General features: G+C 37.6%; 1 protein-coding gene across 1 annotated transcript; it reads right to left on the minus strand.

The window, feature by feature from the left end:
• Positions 1–683: 683 nt before the first annotated feature.
• LOC127779077 (protein CTR9 homolog) lies at positions 684–15,676 on the minus strand. Its single transcript, XM_052305764.1, has 24 exons — positions 15,217–15,676; positions 14,539–14,605; positions 14,212–14,403; positions 12,928–13,028; positions 11,131–11,217; positions 10,928–11,044; positions 10,783–10,846; positions 10,491–10,705; positions 10,275–10,359; positions 9,008–9,108; positions 8,836–8,928; positions 7,479–7,547; positions 7,178–7,270; positions 6,842–7,099; positions 5,946–6,026; positions 5,715–5,876; positions 5,110–5,205; positions 4,199–4,300; positions 4,009–4,116; positions 3,691–3,915; positions 3,122–3,388; positions 2,966–3,037; positions 1,639–1,935; positions 684–1,374 (listed from the first exon to the last, which is right to left on the minus strand). The coding sequence occupies exons 1-24, from the start codon at positions 15,355–15,357 to the stop codon at positions 1,258–1,260; spliced, it is 3,210 nt and encodes a 1,069-aa protein (XP_052161724.1). The 5' UTR covers positions 15,358–15,676; the 3' UTR covers positions 684–1,257.
• Between the last annotated feature and the right edge of the window lie 3,140 nt (positions 15,677–18,816).

The following is an 18,816-nucleotide window of genomic DNA, read 5'->3' on the forward strand; positions in this document are numbered from 1 at the left end:
CAACGCACTAATTGTTGACCAAAAAAACCTTTTTTATAGGAAGAATAAATATTGTTTTGTACTCCCTCCGATTCATATTTCATATTATAAGTCACTTCGATTTTTTAAATCAAACTTCTTAAAAAATTTTCCAATTTTATAGAAAGATAATACCATTTATAGCACAAAATTAATTTTATTAAATCCTCTAATTTATATTGTAGGCCGCTTTGATTTTTTAAGTTAAACTTTTTTAAAGTTTGATTAAGTTTGTAGAAAAAATTAGTAACATTTATAAGAACAAATTAATTTATTAAATCTAATATTGAATATATTTTGATGTTTTTGTTTTATGTGAAAAATATTTGTTGTTTTTTTCTATAATCTTGATCAAAGCTGAAGAAGTTTAAATTAGAAAAGTCAAATACAACTTATGATATGAAACGAAATGAAAGTAGCGTCAAGTCAAGACTATTCGTATTCTTCGTCTTTCTTCTCGCATTCACTCTTCTGCTGTCCGAATCCATTCGTATTTCCTCTTATTACGTAAGTTTTTAATAACGAGACATGTATGCAACTGAAGCATCGAAGGACATTCTTCTTTCTTCCTTCCTTCACCAACAGAGGTTCTCAAATAAATACATGAATGCAACATATATGCAGTCATCAAGAAATCTTTTGGCCCAAAAGGTGCAACTTGAAAACAAATCGCATGAAAAAATCCGTTACTTTAGATCTATATATCCATTACTTTGTTTGGACGAGAGCAGGGCGATATTAGCGAATGCCAATGAGCACGTACAGTTTCCTGCCAAACCGAAGTGTCTGAAAAATTAGGTGCAAAGTAGGAGATCAGCTACTTTTGGAAATCTTTTCTTGGCACGCTTGCCTAGCAGCAAAGAACAAAGTAGGAGATCAGCTATCCTGAGATGTAAGTGAGCTAAAATTGGTACAGCGTTAGAAGCTCACAGGACAAAAGTCTGGCTGATTAAGCGTAAACTAGACATAAATTACAAATTGCCTTATGTTAGCTCCACCAACCCATGGCATGTCTAGAATGACGCGAGATTAATTGTTGAATATCAGTGACTGCTCTGCTCCCAGATAAAAATTTTTAACACTTCTGGTTCAACCATCTGTCTGAGCTCCATTTCAACATCGAATTATCCACAAGTGCATATGAGCACGCCCTATAGTTGATTCCGCATCCCAGGAGCCATTCTTCGTCACAAATATATGAAGTGATCCCAAATTCGGCCATAATCTTCACCGTCTAATTCAATCACTCAGATCGTTCTCGCCTGCGCTAGGTTGCACTGGCCTCTGCACTGGCTCATCATCCTCAGATTCTGACCAGGCTCGTCTCTTCCGTTCTATGGCAGATTGAGGGTGTCCCTACAGCCAGGAAAAGACAAAATAAGGCAACTTTGCACCAGAGCATCTAAAATTTTTATTTCTAGTGAAGATAAATAGCAAAAGTAATACAAATGAACATAAGAGTGCGAAGGCTAGATCTAACAGGCAAACTAACTTTCAATGCAAAGCTTGGAAAGGAATTAAAACTCAGTGGCAACAATGATAAAGCAGACAAGCAAATAATTTGTAAATAGAAATGAAGGGATACAGGTTATTTATGAAAAAGAAAAAAAAAACACTAACCATGTCATCTTCTTCAGCATCAGAATCTTCAAGACCTGCAGCAGCAAGAAGGTGACCTGGGGCTTTCTCTGAATCGCCACCATCGTTACTCCTCGCCGTGTTTGCATAATCATCTTCTGCTTCTGGTTCATCTCTATATTCGTCTTCTTCCTCTTCCCCGTAGTGTGCCTTTGTCTTCTGATCCTTCCTTCTCCTACCACCCTTCTTCCTCCTCTTTTCACTTCCCCCCTCTTCATCTTCATGCTTAGACCTATCTTTTCTCTTGCCAGGATTGTTACTTGAGGTTTTCCATTGCTCCTAATGAAAGATGGTCAATATCAGAATAATCTTCTAAGTTGTCATGCATAGACCAAATATATTTACAGTATTCCAATCTGAGAAACAATCCTGTAGTAAAATGCTTAGGTTGCAATCTCTTTTAGAGGTAAAGTTACTAATCAAACAACACCACAAAATCTGCCAGCTAATAACACTGTTTAGGGACTTGGCTCAAAGTGACTCAGAAAAAACTAAAGCCGTTTTATCATAGGTTTGCCTGAGGCCCATATAAAAGAGACGTTGACATTTTTCTAAACTACAAACTTAAGGTTGGCAACTGGCAAGTATCTGAAGGCTTATCTTCAGCTGACTTGTAAGTTTGTTAAACCTAATACCCATTCTATGTAGAATGTGCATCAATCTCTTGCCAGACTAGTACCTGATTTCCTGAAGATTATCAGGTTTCAAAAGAGCCTAACTGAGTTCATTTGTGTTAGTTCCCAACTCACACCTCCCGTTTTTCGCGCGCACGCTTTTCAAACTGCTAAACGGTGTGCTTTTGCAAAAATTTTCTATACGAAAGTTGCTTAAAAAATCATATTGATCCATTTTCCAAAAAAGAATTAGCTAATACTTAATTAATCACACTCTAATGGATCGCTCCATTTTCTGCGCGGGAGAGATTTGCTCCCAACTACAAGTAACGAACACAGCCTAAAGGTTCCTTCAAACTCATTCGATAGAACATGGCAAGAAAGTAACCAGTTCTCACCAAAAATGGAGCAAACGAACAAACAGTTTTATCTTTTCAAACAGCATAGAGAAATCTGTCTTTCATGGGAAAAAAAATATTTTTTTTACATTTGAGATAGATATCTTTTATATACTTGTGCAATTTTTTTTAAAAAAAATATTATACACAATAACGAAACTACGAGAAGAGGCCAGGGTTGATGAGACCATATGTCATGGTAATCAGTGATAGATGAGGCTCTAAGTAAAGCAAAAATCCTGTTGATCCTTGGGAAACAAGAAAATATCTCTAAAATATGAATAACATATAAAATACCTTGACACGCTCAAAGTGTTGCTCCTGTTGCATTACTTGCTTTAGCTCGTCCTCTTGCTTCCTTCTTTCTAACTGTTAACACCATCCCATTAGGCATAAACTTGTAATCTTATCATCAGCATATTGACAATGAAGTAAATACAGCAAGACCTATACCTGGGCCTTCCTCTGTTCTTCAGCCTTGCGGCGAGCTTCATCAGCCAAAGCAATTTGTCGAGCAACTTCCATTTTTTGCTTATTCTGCTGCTCAGCCTGCTCAGCTGCATCACGATGAACCTTAGCAGCATCAAGCAAATGTTTGCAGTACTCAATATGAGTTTCTATTTTTCTCTCATCAAAACCATGGGAATGGTATGTAGATGCAACAGACAATAGACTGAATACTCTAATAGCATTCTGAAGCTCAGAGACCGTGGCACGAACCTGGAAATAGAGAAAAAAGATTAAACAGATAAGGTTTTCAAAGTAAATATATAAGATGATACATTTTTCAAATATCAATCAGAATGACAAGTACTCATTTCTTTCTATATTACAACTCTAATTCATAATCTCATCTCTAAACACAATCAATTCAGATATATAAGTAACTATGGCTGAAGATTCCCCAATTCATTTTACCTAAAATAACATAAAGGTCAATTTGATGAGTTTTTGCCAGTTTAGTTATTTATTTCAAAAATCAAATAAACAGAGACCAACTATAGGAAAGCAGCAGTACTGACTTCATCAACTGTTCGTTTTGTCTTCTGTAGAGTCGAAGCTGAGAATTTCTGCATCGAAACACCTACATTGAATCGCAATAAATAATTTGATGGAGCCAAATGAATAGCTCTCAGCAATGTTTTCCTGCAGTCTTGCCATTGTTCAGCTTCATAGTGTGTCCGGGCAAGATATAGAAGTATAGTTGCATCTGTGTTGTAGAAGAACTTCCGCAGGCAGTTTTGGTACTGCAAGAAAGAATCAGTAACTTTTATCAACTTCTTTCCTGTCTTAAATATTTATCTGCCCATGCATGTCTGTCTATGTGGAGAGAGTAGTACCATTTTCACAGCTTGCTGAAAAAAACCTTGAGCAAAATATATATGAGCCAAATTTATCCATACATCAGGCATCTGGACAAATATACTTCCTGAAGCAGCTTCATGTACCTAATTCATTTCAAATTGCTAATGTAAATTTCTCATAATTCACAGTAATCATATAGAATGATGAATAGTAGTCTCCCCTGACCTGTGTAAATAACTCCTTGGCAATATCCCATTGGGCTTTCTCAGCATATAAGATCCCAATACCATTTGCAGCAAACATATTACCACGGTGCTGCTTTAGTACCTGCATCAGACATTGAGATCTCAAAAGTGAGCAAAACAAGCACTTAATGCGGCCACACTATCGCCACCAAATGCTTCTGCTACCAAACAAGATTTGGTTGTAAGCAATACTTGCTCATGTGTACAACAAATCAAACCAAAGTGCATCCAAACAATGAGTGCACATATTATCACATCGTGCCATATATTTTATTGAAGTACTACAATAGCTCCAAATCAAGCTATTCATTTCCTTGATTTTCTATAGACTACATAATTGCATTTCAAATGGAAGTGACTTTTATGATTTCCCAAATTCAATGAGATACCACCTTACCCTCTAGTTTTTAATATCATATATTTAAAAGAATATATTTATAAGGGTAGTATTACGGAAGTACTTTTATGACAAATTCACTCACCATTTTCTTGAATCCCAGAAACATATTGTAGATGATGTCTTTGGACATCATCATAAATTGACTACACCAATTCTATTATTTCATTGTTTTCAATTGGGGAGAGTAGTTGCAACTTCTAGGAAACCATGGTTTCAGGAGTCGATGATTTAGCATAGCAAGAAAGTAGAAGTTAAACTAAACATTAGACTTTACCCAAAAAGGAAAAAAGAAAAGCTAAAACTGAACTTTTTGCTAAATTCCTAAAAAGCTACTAATAGTTAAATTTGCTCCTTTGACCAAGTAAACAAATTAATCAAACCGTTAAAGGCAAGATTAATCTGAGCAGGTGATCGGGTATATTTAATCAGCCAACCTACACAAAATATAATCCTGATCCTCTGAAATTGGTGTTGAGCATAAAGCAACATACATTTGAATACAGTTCCTTGGCTTTCTCCCTATGAGTGGCCTCAAATTTTGGGGCCTTTTTCTCAGGGCGATTAGCAGCAAAGTAATTCCAGTTCCCCTGTAACAACATGGAAAAATCGTTTTTAAAATAGAGAAAAAACAATTGATTAGTTACATAAAATGATTGCATCAAACCAGCAGATGTAAACCTATTGTGGGAAAACATCAAACTAAGATTATGCTAGCATGCCCTAACTCAATGGTAAATTTGGTGATATGCTAGTGATTCAAAATATATAAAGCTCAATGCATCATCTCCCGCCAGCTGGTAGCACTTGTCCAGACATTACACGCCAAACAAAGTTATCAGTAATTACAGGCAACTAATTCATAACGAGGAGTTTACTTCTTCACTTTAACCATAACAATTCTTATCCATATCTTCCTGTGTAATTTAAGTCCCCATTTGGGCTTTAGTTTTCAAAAGAAAAATAAGAACAAAGTCTATAACAAGTTTGTTCCCAATTTGGTACACAAACCATCTGCCTTTTTCAAACAAAAGGTTGTTAATCAAACCAGTAAAGTGATAAGTAGATAAATGTACTAGAGTTAAGTAAGCTCACATACCAATTGAAGCATAGAGTATGTGTCTTTTCCCTCAGAAGCATCTTTAGCTTCACGGAAATGCTCCTTTGCAGTAAGCCAGGTTTCATCACCTTGGAGTTCAAGACTTCCAAGCATAGAAAGTGCATTTGGATACTTATCATCTATCTTTAGAGCATCACCTATCTACAACAAATATATTATAGTTATTCTTAATAATAAGAAGAAGAAAAATGCAGAAGCATTCATACTCACCAGCTCAATGCTCAGTTGGAGATTGTTTTTTTCTTTTGCAATAGCTGCTAACCTAAGATAAGCATCAATGTAGTCTGGATACTGTCATGTAAAAATAAAAGGAGTTAAAATTAGAATGTACAGCACACAGTACCCTAAAAAAATAGTTTCAAAAGGGGTCCTGTTGTTTTCACATTTTCAGGGAGAATGTACAACAAATACCTATGTACCAAATATATTCTCTGGAACAATTATTTGGTACATATATTTGGAAATAATGGGCAAATGGTTATGAAGGAAGTATATATCTTTTCAAGCATAATAGTATCCATAATAGCTTGTGACATGAGCTATGACAATTGACATATAAACATACATGCAAACAAGATGGAATATAAAATAATTGTGGTCATTTCACAAGCCTTGGCATTAAACATATCTTAAATTTTTCTGTAATAATCAAGACAAATCAAATTACTGAGGAATATAAATCATTCTTAACTGTCATAATTGATGAACATGGAAATTATATCTTATATCATGAGTTTTCAAACCCTGTGATTGATGCAATCTCATCTATAAGCATGGAAAACACATCAACTAATTTAACAAGGGAAGACTATAAAGCAGAGACCACCACTGCATATATCAGTGATGCTACACAAACAAAATAAAATGCAAAGGTATGGAACTCCATGCAAACATCACAACGTAACAAATAAAAACATTTGGAGGCTGCGACGCCATTAAACATCAGGAATAGGATGTGTGAGCAAAGGTCAGAATTTAAATATGTTCACATTCTTTTCAGTGCATGCTCCCCTGCTTGGGTAAACTTAATATCGTAACATGACTATATGAAAGAACAGACTCTGTCGAGCTGCATGATGGCACACATGTGGTGGGAATGGCAGTACCTTGAAAATAATGAGGCGGTAAAAGAGACTGGCTTTCACAGTATCATGGAGCTCTTCAAACAATCTTGCATAGTTAAACAATGTAGTGACCTTATCCCAAGGTAATTCAAGAGGTGTTCCCTCTTCTTCAAGTTGTTGAAAAAAACTCTGGTCCCTATACTGAATACTCCAGTTAACCACGGAGCTACCTACACTGCCATCTATAATTGAAACCCAAAAGCCATCTCCAAGTGCTTCCTTAAAACTTTGTTCAGCCATCTGAAAAAGCAAACAATAAAAATACCATCAGTTATAAATGACTGTAAAGTATTTTATATGGAGTGTGCAGTAACAAACCTCAAGCTCTCCCTTCTCAAAATGAAGTAGTCCAATTCCATTGAGCAATTCAATGGGTATTTTCTCTCCTGCCTTCTTTAGGAGATTCCGAGCCTGTGAACTGCTAGGTAAGATTTCATATTTTCAAACTGAAGCAAGACCCACGTTAATTGGATCAAAAAACAAAGCAGTACACATTTGTATCAACAACAAATTAAATAAACAAAATTTATATGCTAAACTCTATGACTGAAACATACATCCAAGGTAGAATCTGATACAGGCTAACAGAATAAACTTCTAGCGAAGTGAATAGCCTTACTGTTTTTAAGTATTCCATAGCAGTAGCCCAATCAGATTGTACCAATAATTCACCTAGTTCCATAAATGCCTGAAAAATGGATGAACAAGATTATATACATAATATTGAACATAATGGGCTACAAAATCAGATATGTGCCCAGAAAATAGATTGTAAGTTTGTTTTTTTTTCACAATGCAAGAAGCGTCAAATACAAACACGAAGTAACTAAATAATATGTCCTACTCTAAATAAGTGGATGATCAGAGGTTTGAAACAAAACTACCAGCCTGCCAGCACATTGCAATGGGTGCCAAATAAATATATTGTAAGATCTACAGTAAAAGGTGAATCAAAATAATTGTCCTTACATAACTACATGACAGAAAAAATATAATACACACATATGCAAAGAATGCACTTTTTACTAATTATATCTAGTCACAACTCACACACGTCTACATATATCTAGTCACAACTCACAGAAGACCTTGATGAGGGGATGGGTGTAGTGCACACCATAACCCAAAATTCCTCTTTTTAAGAAGGGAAATAAATGGAAACCTTTTTTCGGGAATATGTAAAAAAGGCTTGCATATCATTGAATTAAGAAAGGAAACTTGAAGGTTACAAGTTTCATCTAGATTGTATGACCATGACCAGGAATAGAAGTTCAAGAGAGCAAAAAGAAATTCGTACTTTCAGCCAACTTAGTTAATCTTTTTAGTCATATCTAAAACCCATTAGAAATAAATGCCCATGCTTTTCTACGATAAACAGACAAGTGAATTGAAATAATACAACATTTCACAATATTGATGTAACATTCGGAACATTTGCTCTTATAAATACATTTAGCATATTAAAAATGTAAACCAGAATAACTGTACATAAATTAATAGGTAGGGTAAGTAGATTGAGAATAAAATTAAATTTCAATTCTAGGTTATACAGAGCACCACAGATATACAATGAACTAATTATGGAGTATTAGTTAAGGGCGGTAATTTTCAATAATAAATACTCTAGGATCATCACCATGCTTAAAAGCTAAGACATGCTTCCCAGATTTAAAATAAAAAATGGCCATGTGCTCTGCCGTTCACCTAAGAAGATAGGCACCAGGTGTTGAGCCCAGGAAGGTGCTCAAAAAGTACACTCAGACAACCTAGCAGCTCTCAGTTCCTATGGTTTACATATTAACATCCACATTTTTTAATCAAAAAAGTCTGAAGATTGAAAACTGGGTACGGGTTCAGTGGTGTTCCTCTCACATGGACAGGGCCTTATTCTTTATATGTACAGAAGAAGCATGATAAGATTATATTGAAAGAATGTTTCTTATAATAAGTGAGTGAGCAAGAGAGAGAGAGATCACCTGATGATCTTTTGGATCAATCCGGGTAACCTTCTTGAAGGTTTCTATAGCTTTGTCATTCTCACCTGACTTTGCATATATGTGCCCAATAGCCTTGACAGAGCAACATAAATTAATTCATACAGATAGCCCCTTCTCAAACAAATGAAATTGAATGGAAGCCTCATCTCACCTTTAAACTTTCACAATTTTCTGGGTGCACCTCCAACACTTTCTCAAAGCTAGCTAATGAACTTTTGTAGTCTGCAAATTTTAATTGTATCTGACCAAGTCCTGGTTCAAAACTTCAAATCATTATTTTGTAACAAACAACATAAGAAATGCCGAAAATTATTCCCAATTGACCTAAAAAAATATCTACTAGAACTGCTAGCACACGTTTGACAAACCTCAATCAGAAGAAAGAAGGCAAAAAAGAACATAAAGTGATTCAATAGATAGCATGATTTTATTTACAATTGTCAAACAAAAGGTAATCAATCAAGGAAAAGATAAGAAAACATCAACACTCCACATGAAAGTGCAAAATAGACATTAAGAGTTTGAAGTCTTGGTTGGACAAAATCTGAAAAGGCTATTAGTGCTATGATGATGACTGCAAAATGGAATATTGATATTGGGTAGCATGCACCAGCCAATTCAGCCAGAAGTTTATGTTGATAAGGTAGCAACTCATTTTATACTCCATCGCTCCCCCTACCTATGAGCTCCCTTGCAAGTGGAATAGAAGTGGGATGCCATTTTATATTTAAATTGTCACTAGGTAGGTGCCAATCAGTTCAACCCATTAAGTTGATACAGAAAGATCAGGAATCACTTACAGTTCAACAACAGCTTTGCGCATATAGAAATGGTAAAAGAAGTAATAATAACTTTTAAGTTAGTGTAGTGCATGCGCATTGTGACTGGATCATAAATAAAAGTACCATAGGTTATAAAGTTAGAAGTGCAAAATAGACAAATTGACAATCGAGATTCACCTATCCGAGACAAAAATAAAATAAAATCTACATTTCTCAATTGAAACAAGTCATACAATGCCTCATGGGAGTTTCAAGGTCAAAATGACACGAGCAACTGTCATATCGTTCAGCTTCCACATACAGCTCAGAAAACCATAGTCCAACATTATACTAATAAACTAACCATTAGACAGTCAGCAAAAGGAATATATCATGGTATCCTGAAGAAAATACCAGTTCAATCAATATAATTAACAGACCCAAAACAGAAACTGCTAAACATGATCCAATGCACCCAAAGCATCACACAGGTCACAATCACAACTCACATGCTGATCAAGTAAAGGCTAAAATAAAGACAACCTGTTGGTTTTGAGTGTTTTAGAGTTGGTGGTGTATGTTTGTTGAGATACACTGCAGCACATGACCAATTGGCTTGTGATGTCATAACAGTCCCTAAAATGAGAATATACTTACCAAAGAATGGCAACACAAAGTCCTGTGGCTTACTGATTTCATTGACAGATGCCATATAATACCTTCCAGCAGTCTCAATATCACCCTGAATTTGGTAAAAGTTTGATTGAGGGTTATAAACAAGAGTAGCAACCAAAAAAATCCAAGGTTTCAACAGAGAGAACAAGTAAAAGAATAACCAAATAGTCCCGTGGGTGTATGAACAGAGTATATCACCTTACTGTGGTACGATCTGGCTAAGTTATAGAAAGCATGTGATTTCAGCAGTCCATGATTACTTGAAGAGAGAGCAGTCTCCGTCAGTTGTTCAACCACAAAATGCTGGCCAGTAAAGAAATAATGGTTTGCTAGGTGGTTGAGTGCCAATGTGCAATAAGGATAAATTTCAAAAGCTCTTCTCATTTTCTCCATTCCTCTGCGAATTCCACCAGCTATACACAAGTTGCGAGACTTCAGGGAAAATTTGTGAAAAAAGGATTCTTGTTAGTACTTAGGACAGAGCATTTACCTTCATTTGTTTGCAAGTCCATGATTGCCAGTGCTACTAAAGCATCAATATTTTCAGGGTCCAACTGTGAAAGGTTAGTTTAGTTAATCAATTAACCGAGGTAAATCTTCTATACAGCTATAAAAGTGACAGAAATAGGGCTTGCCTGCAGAACGCGTTGAAAAGCTTGTCGAGCTTTATCTGACTGACCAAGTTTGTATCGGCAAAATGCTATACCAAGCCTTACAGCAGCAGGACAGCTGGTATAGGCCCGCAGGGCTCTCTACGAAGTTTATAAAAGTTAAAATATTATCACAGCAAATAATATGGCATTGTCAAAAGGAACTCAAGTGCTGAGTTATCACCAACCTTATAGAGATCCAGTGAGTTCCTATAATAGTCCAGAGCTTTCTTGTGTTGCTGCTCTGAGTCACCCATCAGGAAATAAACAGAGGCCTGCACAGATAGGATTTATAACTTGAAGGTTACAATAATTGGAAGAAAGATGCTGGAGTTTACAATGACTACCACATTGTACTTTTTAGTGCCTTCAATAGGTTGTTACGATCTTTATCTGCTGCATGCTAAAGAGCCAAAATACAGGGCGCAGTACAAAGATAAACTAATGCAGGAGATCTAGTAAGCATATGAAGAAATGGTGTGAAGCCATCTAATCCAGGTTGTCATATTTACCTACAGTAGTACAGTGTAGAATGATAGCACTTGCTTTACCCCCACCACTTCTCTTCGACAATCTTTTTTTTAATGTACTTACGCACATTCTCTTATTTTGTTATTTTGTGTGTATCCAAATGGCCAGTTTAGCTAATATTGATTATCTGTACAACTTTTTAGATATTTGATGACAATATATTTTGCATTGAACATATTAAGAACTTATAGTTTATTTGTTTGAGATCCACCACAATGCACAGACACTATGATAGGATAATACTTCTGTTGGCTGCTGTCATAGGTTTATCCGTTCAGTGTTCATATCAAGCTCAAAATTCAAAACTTGAATAAATATTATAGTGTAAACCATTACAAGAAGCAATCTGTGGCCATTCAGAATTTATACATACTTAATGACAATCACTTCAAGTAGTTACAGGACACATACCAAGAGGACGCGTACTGCAGTTCCAATCACATGAAATGCATTGTGGTACACTTGCGACTCAGATCAATAGGGAATGACATCTTATTGGCACAAATTGACCAAATCAGCAACCCCATGGACAGCAAAGGAGAGGAGTGGAAAGGGGAAACCAACCAGAGTAACCACCAGTGCTTCTTATCGTCAACATCACCTCTGCCACCATTACAATGGCCACTTGTTTACTGAAGATGCTGCTAGATGCATCTTTGTCGGTCCAGGAGAAGAAAGATCTCTACTGAGAAGGCGGCAAAGAGCAACAAGAAGGGAAAGGGCGAGAAGACAAGGATGAGGGAGCATGGCTGGCAACGCTAGGGTTGATGGGAAAGTCAAACCAGCTATTTTGCGCCAATGATTGAGATAGAGAAGGTACAGCGAGGAAACAATCCGGTGTGCCTGGAGGACTGGGCCCATTACATTATCTTCCTTAATAATCCTAATATCAGTTTTTTCACAATTTTTTTCACCATTTGGTCCTTTAAAACTCCCAATCCTTTTGAATGTATTTGAATTAAGTAAATATTGTTATTTGACTTTAATGATAAGGGTGAATTGGTTGACTGATTCTCATCCCTACCAAAGAATTGGTAAGTTTTGGCACTACTAAAATTTTGTAGAGTAAAGCTGCCTTGCCTTACGTTTGGTTTGCTAACAACTAGTTGTCAAATTTTGTAGGTCGTGATTTTGTAGGGTAGATGAGGGCACTACCTTGAGCGTGGGCACTGCCAAACAGGCTTCAATCCAAACAGTTCATAAATACTGTCCATCTTGCCAAAAAAATTGGTAGGACACGTTTTGGTTATTTGGTATCAACCCCCATAAATACCCAATCCAATCTCTGATTCATGAACTGATTTTTTTTATTTGTGAATCACATAGGCGTACCCAGTGAATCTTTTTTTGGGGGGTTAAATGGCGAATTGCGAACCTCAAACCCCACATACCATGATTCCACCCGACATACCACAATTTTGTTATTATATTTTTGAAATCCTCAAGAAAATTACCTGACCAAGTAAAGCTGGAAAATTGCTTCCATCTTCATCCAATACAATCTTGAATGAATCAGATGCCATTTGCAAATCGTGCTTGACCACACAGAGTTGACCTGAAGAACAACATCAATAAATCAGCATACTTAAAACCATACTTGTTAGGAAAAAATCATGAAGTGTTATGCTGGTAATCATTCAAATGAATTAATATGGTGAAGAAATGGCATTAACTGCAGAACTCGTATGAGTGCGCTAAGCTCAAATCATGAAACTTAAGTTGTGAAAACAAATAGTGTAGTAAGAAATTAAACCCAAAATCAAGAACGCCACTGGAACACATGATCAAAATAATAATATGTGCTCGATCTGATTAAGAATGAATCGTGGCCACAAGTTTTTGCTTAATAGTTGCAACTATAAAAGGATAGTTTTTCCTCTTCCCCATGTGTTTGCAATGCAACAAGATAGTTTTCCATGACATGCACAATCGAAATTCCTACTGTAAGATGTTAGCATTCACCTAACAGAGATTATAAATAATGTGACCTTCAAAATAAGACATGATTGTTGAAAACAGCTATAAAGCAGTCTGAGGAACCAAACTTTACATCTTACACCACACCTTCATCATACCATGTATATAAATCAACGGAGGTAAATATGAACTAAATATATATATATGTATGGTTGTCACTATGCAAAACTACATCAAACTCACATCAACTCTTAGGCTTCCTCCATTGGCTCCTTGCTTTGTCTAAAAGGAGCAACATATTTCTCTAAACACTATATTAGACTCTGTGGGACTAATCCAGCACTAATAGGTCTCGAAGAGCCAAGATATTCACAAACAAAGATGATTTCCACAAACATGTCGTGTGACATCAACAAACACATGGAAAATAATATGTTTTTAAATAGATTAGACACACATGAAAATGTTCTTTATGAATATTAGAAAATGATTATCACAGTCCCATACTTGTTGCTGCATCTCTTTGAACCAAATTGAGCTTTGTTGGAAGAACATTTTTTTACTGAAATCGTTGGAAGAACATTTTGAAATAAATACAATCAACTAAGTACAGTATTATCATATTTAATAGATTAAATTTAAATGCAAAAATGACAAAAACATAAAACTTCCACGGGATTAACCACACAATCCCAAGATCAAATGAATATGCAGAAAATCATAATAGAACCACAGCAGTGGTAAAAGAAGCTGTGCATAACATTCACTAAGCCATAAAAGACAATAGATGAAAATATTTGAAACTCTCTAAATAATAGAACCTCTTCCGATCCATGTTGAAGGTTCAGTTTCATCTATCCTTGATGCCCTATTGTAGCATTGAGTTGCTTCTTTGAAATGGACTTCCTTCTGTTGTGCTCTCTCAACCTTCCCCAGGAAAGTATGGAAAGCGCCCAAAGCATTAAGGATAGCTATTCTCTCATATTTCACATCAGCATAATATTCATCAATTTCTGCAAGGGAGAAGAGACTATTCAACAAGAACAGGCGTTCAAGTAACAATGAGAATCTAAATTAGTGTAAGAAATAAAAGATGGTGTGGTTGACCAGTAGCCCTACAGTTAGAGAAATAGAAACTAAAAACAAACCTGGCCCTGATCCTTCCTCTAGAATCTGTCGGAACTGATCTATCTTTCCTTGCTTGAAGTATTCTCTCTGTGTCAACACAAGATTCACAAGTGAACAAAACAATACAATTGATTGTTTCCTCCAAATTTACAACAGTTAAATCAACCACTCGGAAAGGCTCAATTTGTCAAGACTCAGGAGAGCAATTGAAAGAGAGGGTCCCCACAAGTACAGGTTTCATCAGAAGGCTAGTCCTGGATTAAGTGCGCAAGCACTCAACTTGTGGGAGATGAACATCACTAATTTCTGGCACCTCCCCAGCATGGTCGTTCACTTTGAACGACCAGAGAAGAACAAAGCTAATCAAGTACAACATCACGTATTTGAGCGAATAAACTGAAAATATGAACCAACATTGACAAATCTATCAAAATGCCAACACTGGAACAGGAATAGATGCGCATCTGCAGGCAAGATTAAGCGAGAGACCGTGGCCCTAGAAACCCCAAGGGAAGATTTTCAAGGAAGCGATAGCCGAGGCCCGAGGGTAGTGGACCTCGCACCATGACGCGCCGAATCACTCCTAATAATCACGCCTCCGACGAGCTATAACTCCGAGCGATTAATTGCAGGGAATGTTGATGGTTTTCGTCGCGAGGACTAGGAACTAGGAAGGGAGGGAGTGAGGGAGAGCGTACCGCGATGATGAGCCAGAGGTGGAGCGGGGCCTGCTCGGCCTTGAGGATGTCGAGGATGTCGGAGGCGTCGGCGGGGAGCTGGTCCAGCGCCACCCGCACCTCCTCCTCCGTCCCCTGCACCGGGATGTATACGCTAGCCATCTTCCCCGCAGCCTTACGAACCCCTGCCGCCGCCGCCGCAGGGGGGAGAAGCCCTACTCTGCGGCGGCTGGGCGCGCAGTAGTAGCACGGGGGACGGAGGTAAGACGGTGGAGGAGCGTCGCCACGGGTCCGATCTGTGCGGGGGCTTGGGGCGAAACGGGGCTCGTGGCGACGAGGGTACGAGGCGGGGGCGGAAGTGGCGGCGCTCGGCGACGGCGACGGCGCGAGGCGGAGGGGAAGGCGGAGGCGGAGGAGGCGCTCGGAGACGGCGACGCGACGGCGGCGGAGGAGGCGACGCGGGTTTAGGTGGGGATTTATTTTTGAAGAAAATTTAAGTAAATTTCACTTTGCTAGGTCTCTCATTTCACTTCCGGCCCGTTTAGTTGGAGAAAGTTTGTAGGAGGGATTGGGAGTTTAGAGGAATGATGTTATTAAGTGTTTTGTTTGGTTGGAAGACATGAGAATTTTGGTGGGATGGAATGGGCAATTGAGGAAGGAACTCCCTCCTTTTTAATTCCTGCGTAGGGGCAGGTAACTGGGAGGGAATTCCTCCTTTACTTTGTCTAAGCAAATCTCAGCCATCTGTTTTTATTAATGACCTAATCTCCAACTAAACTCCCTATCAATTTCCATCACCTCTACCAAACAAGATATTGGCGGTCTGTTTGGTTGGAGGGAGTTGGTGATGGGGAATGGGAGTTTATGATATATGGGAGTTTAAGTCTGTAGTTTGGTTGAAAACTTAGGAATTCGAGGGGGTTTGGGATGGGGAATTAAGGGGTCCAATTCCCACCAATCTCTTACCTGGGGGAGGCCTGTTAATTCGTGAGACTTAGAGGGAATTCGATGTGAAACCAAACAAGGGATGGGGACTAAAAAAGTAACTCCCATGACCAATCCCACCATCAACTCCTTCCTTCAAACTCACATTCCTCTTCCCTTCTCTTGCCAAACAGGCCGTAGGATTAAAAATCAAATTTCCATCTTAATCTCATCATTAATTCCCTTGTATAAACTCCCAATCCTCTTCCATCGAGTTAGCAAACAAGCCATTATCATCTAATTTTAATTGTAGATTGGATCATGTTTACTCATTGTGTATTATAGATTTGGATATGATTTACTCATTGTTATATTTTTGGGTCTAATTTACTAGTCGCTTTGGTTTGCTTGTGGTGGCACCGGAGAGCGATACCAGGAGGTCATCGGTGACATGCACCACATCGTCGTCTGGTACGATCGCGTCTCCAACGCCAGCGTTGATGCTATGATGCTAATGTTCTTTTGTTTTACTTTCTCAAGATTGTTTTTTCCCTGGATAGCATGCTCCAAGATTGAGTACCATATGATAGCTTTGAACTACTTGTCTAGCTATCTGCACAACCAACTAGCAACCTCGGTGATTAAGTACCCTCCATAAGCCATCGAGGTGGCGTTGGCCGAGACCCTTGGCCCTAACGCTGGCAACATGGTAAGATGCTCGGATGACAACGCGTGATGACCACCTGTTGAACATAGCGAGGGCCTTGGTGGAGACACTATGGTGGACATATCGTAGTGTTATCTGCGTGTCGATAGCCAAGCTCACGCCACAGCCACAAGCGGAGGGGTCGGTCCCTTGAAAGAGTGTTTTTGTTGGATGTGTGGAATTGGGTGTGTTTAGGAGCATGGACGACGTAGGAGCCTTCGAGGCTAGAGGGAGCCCTTGTGTCAACTGCTTCCCAGCTACCATGCACCGAGCACCGACGGCCGGTCTCACCGGAAATTACCACCCAGCATGGCTCAAACATGAACAAACCTAGATACATAATCCAACATATAACAAATTATAAAGATTAGTGGTGCTAAGGGGAAATAGAGATACACCCCTAGTCCAATATGCCACTTTGGTTATTTGTGGACTAGAATGAATTTTACTTTTTTTTAAATACCGGCCAGAGGTAAATGAAGAAGAAAATTCTACTGTTAGATATCTAACGTGGCATCACTCCCTGAGCTTCCTATGCATAAGCTTCAGGGCATATTCAATAGTAGAGAGTAGAGACAAGTATAATCTCTTAGCCAATACTCCATTCTTCCTAAATTATACGACGCGCTAGTTTTAAAAAAAATCACACTCGATAACTTTTAACTAATAATCATATTAACCATATCTATGCTAAATATTATGCATGTTATATCACTGGTTTCATATTCGTTAGGAACATAACATGGAATAAATTAATGGTCAAAGTATGTCACTGAAGACCGTGTAAAAAAATATGTCTTATAAAAAGTATGGAGTACAAGATTATTTATTATTTAGAGACCGTGTGTTTATGACAGTTGAAACGATAAAGGCTCTAACCATTAACTGAAAAATATTCCTTTTACTATTATTCTTTCTTTCTTTTTTTCACCCTAATGTAACCATGTATCCATATTATAGAGGTGAAGAATCGTTGTTGAGTTATTGTTACCTATAGCAACGATATTTTGTCTCTCCTTTCCATGTTAATAAATATTCCTAATTTGTAACGCTGAGAGACCACTATTAACCATCATTGTACATGTCCTAAAGTTTCTAATGATCAACGTGAACATGTGGTGCATTTCATTTATATCATAGTAATTCGGCCCTATAGATTGGCCATATGTTAGTTATAAGCCGTACGGCTTATTAAAAAAGGGCTATGATTTAGAAATACACTTTTGAACATAAGTATGATAGGTATGATGTAAAGTACAATTTCAGACAAAGAAAAAGAAAAAGATCAACCAACAAAAAGAAAAAAAACAAAATTCTACCGTGACAAACCCAGCTTTCCATCATATCTTGATCTCGAGCTCTGAAGGAAGGAGAGGCTCTCGAGCTCCGAGATGAGCAGACGCATAGCTCAAGCTTAAGCAACAAGACACGCTAGCGGTGATAACAACGACCATTAGGAATCGAAGGCGAAGAAGAGAGAGTTAGAGAGATGAGTATGTAGAGATGGTTCACAGTACAAGATTAGTAACAATGACTAGCATTATAAGTAAAAAAACATTGCAAAAGTGAAACTCTGGTAAAATAATTAGTCCAATATACTATATATAAGTTTTTCTTTTTCTTTTATCTTTGCGTACTTAAAAGATAGATTCATAGTGTTTTTGTCATCCCTTTGTCGCCAATTTTTTTTCTTACCTATTATAAAAATTCAAAATGTTTTTTGCCAAATAATTTTGAGTGTCGTTATGTATGGAGTATGGACCATGGATTGTATTGTTTCAAATCGGTAAAGCAGCTGCAGAATTTGTATCCGATTCACCACATCAAATGAAGGAAAATATTGACATGCACGTGTAAATGGGAGTAGCATTGAACATAGGATTCCACGGGAGTAAATATGATGGCTTCAGAGATAGAGAGCGCAAATGCTAGATTTTTTTATTTGGCCTGGTTTAGTTTCTAATTTTTTTCTTCAAACTTCTAACTGTTCC

The sequence above is a fragment of the Oryza glaberrima genome, chromosome 7 (assembly GCF_000147395.1).
Source record: "Oryza glaberrima chromosome 7, OglaRS2, whole genome shotgun sequence".
Taxonomy (NCBI): domain Eukaryota; kingdom Viridiplantae; phylum Streptophyta; class Magnoliopsida; order Poales; family Poaceae; genus Oryza; species Oryza glaberrima.

Coding starts and splice junctions, on each gene's coding strand:
- LOC127779077 (XM_052305764.1), bottom strand. CDS start 15,357: ATGGCTAGCGTATACATCCCGGTGCAGGGGACGGAGGAGGAGGTGCGG. Junction 10,847..10,927: donor CTTTTCAACGCGTTCTGCAG/GCAAGCCCTATT, acceptor AACCTTTCACAG/TTGGACCCTGAAAATATTGA. Junction 7,271..7,478: donor CTATGGAATACTTAAAAACA/GTAAGGCTATTC, acceptor AGCAGTTCACAG/GCTCGGAATCTCCTAAAGAA.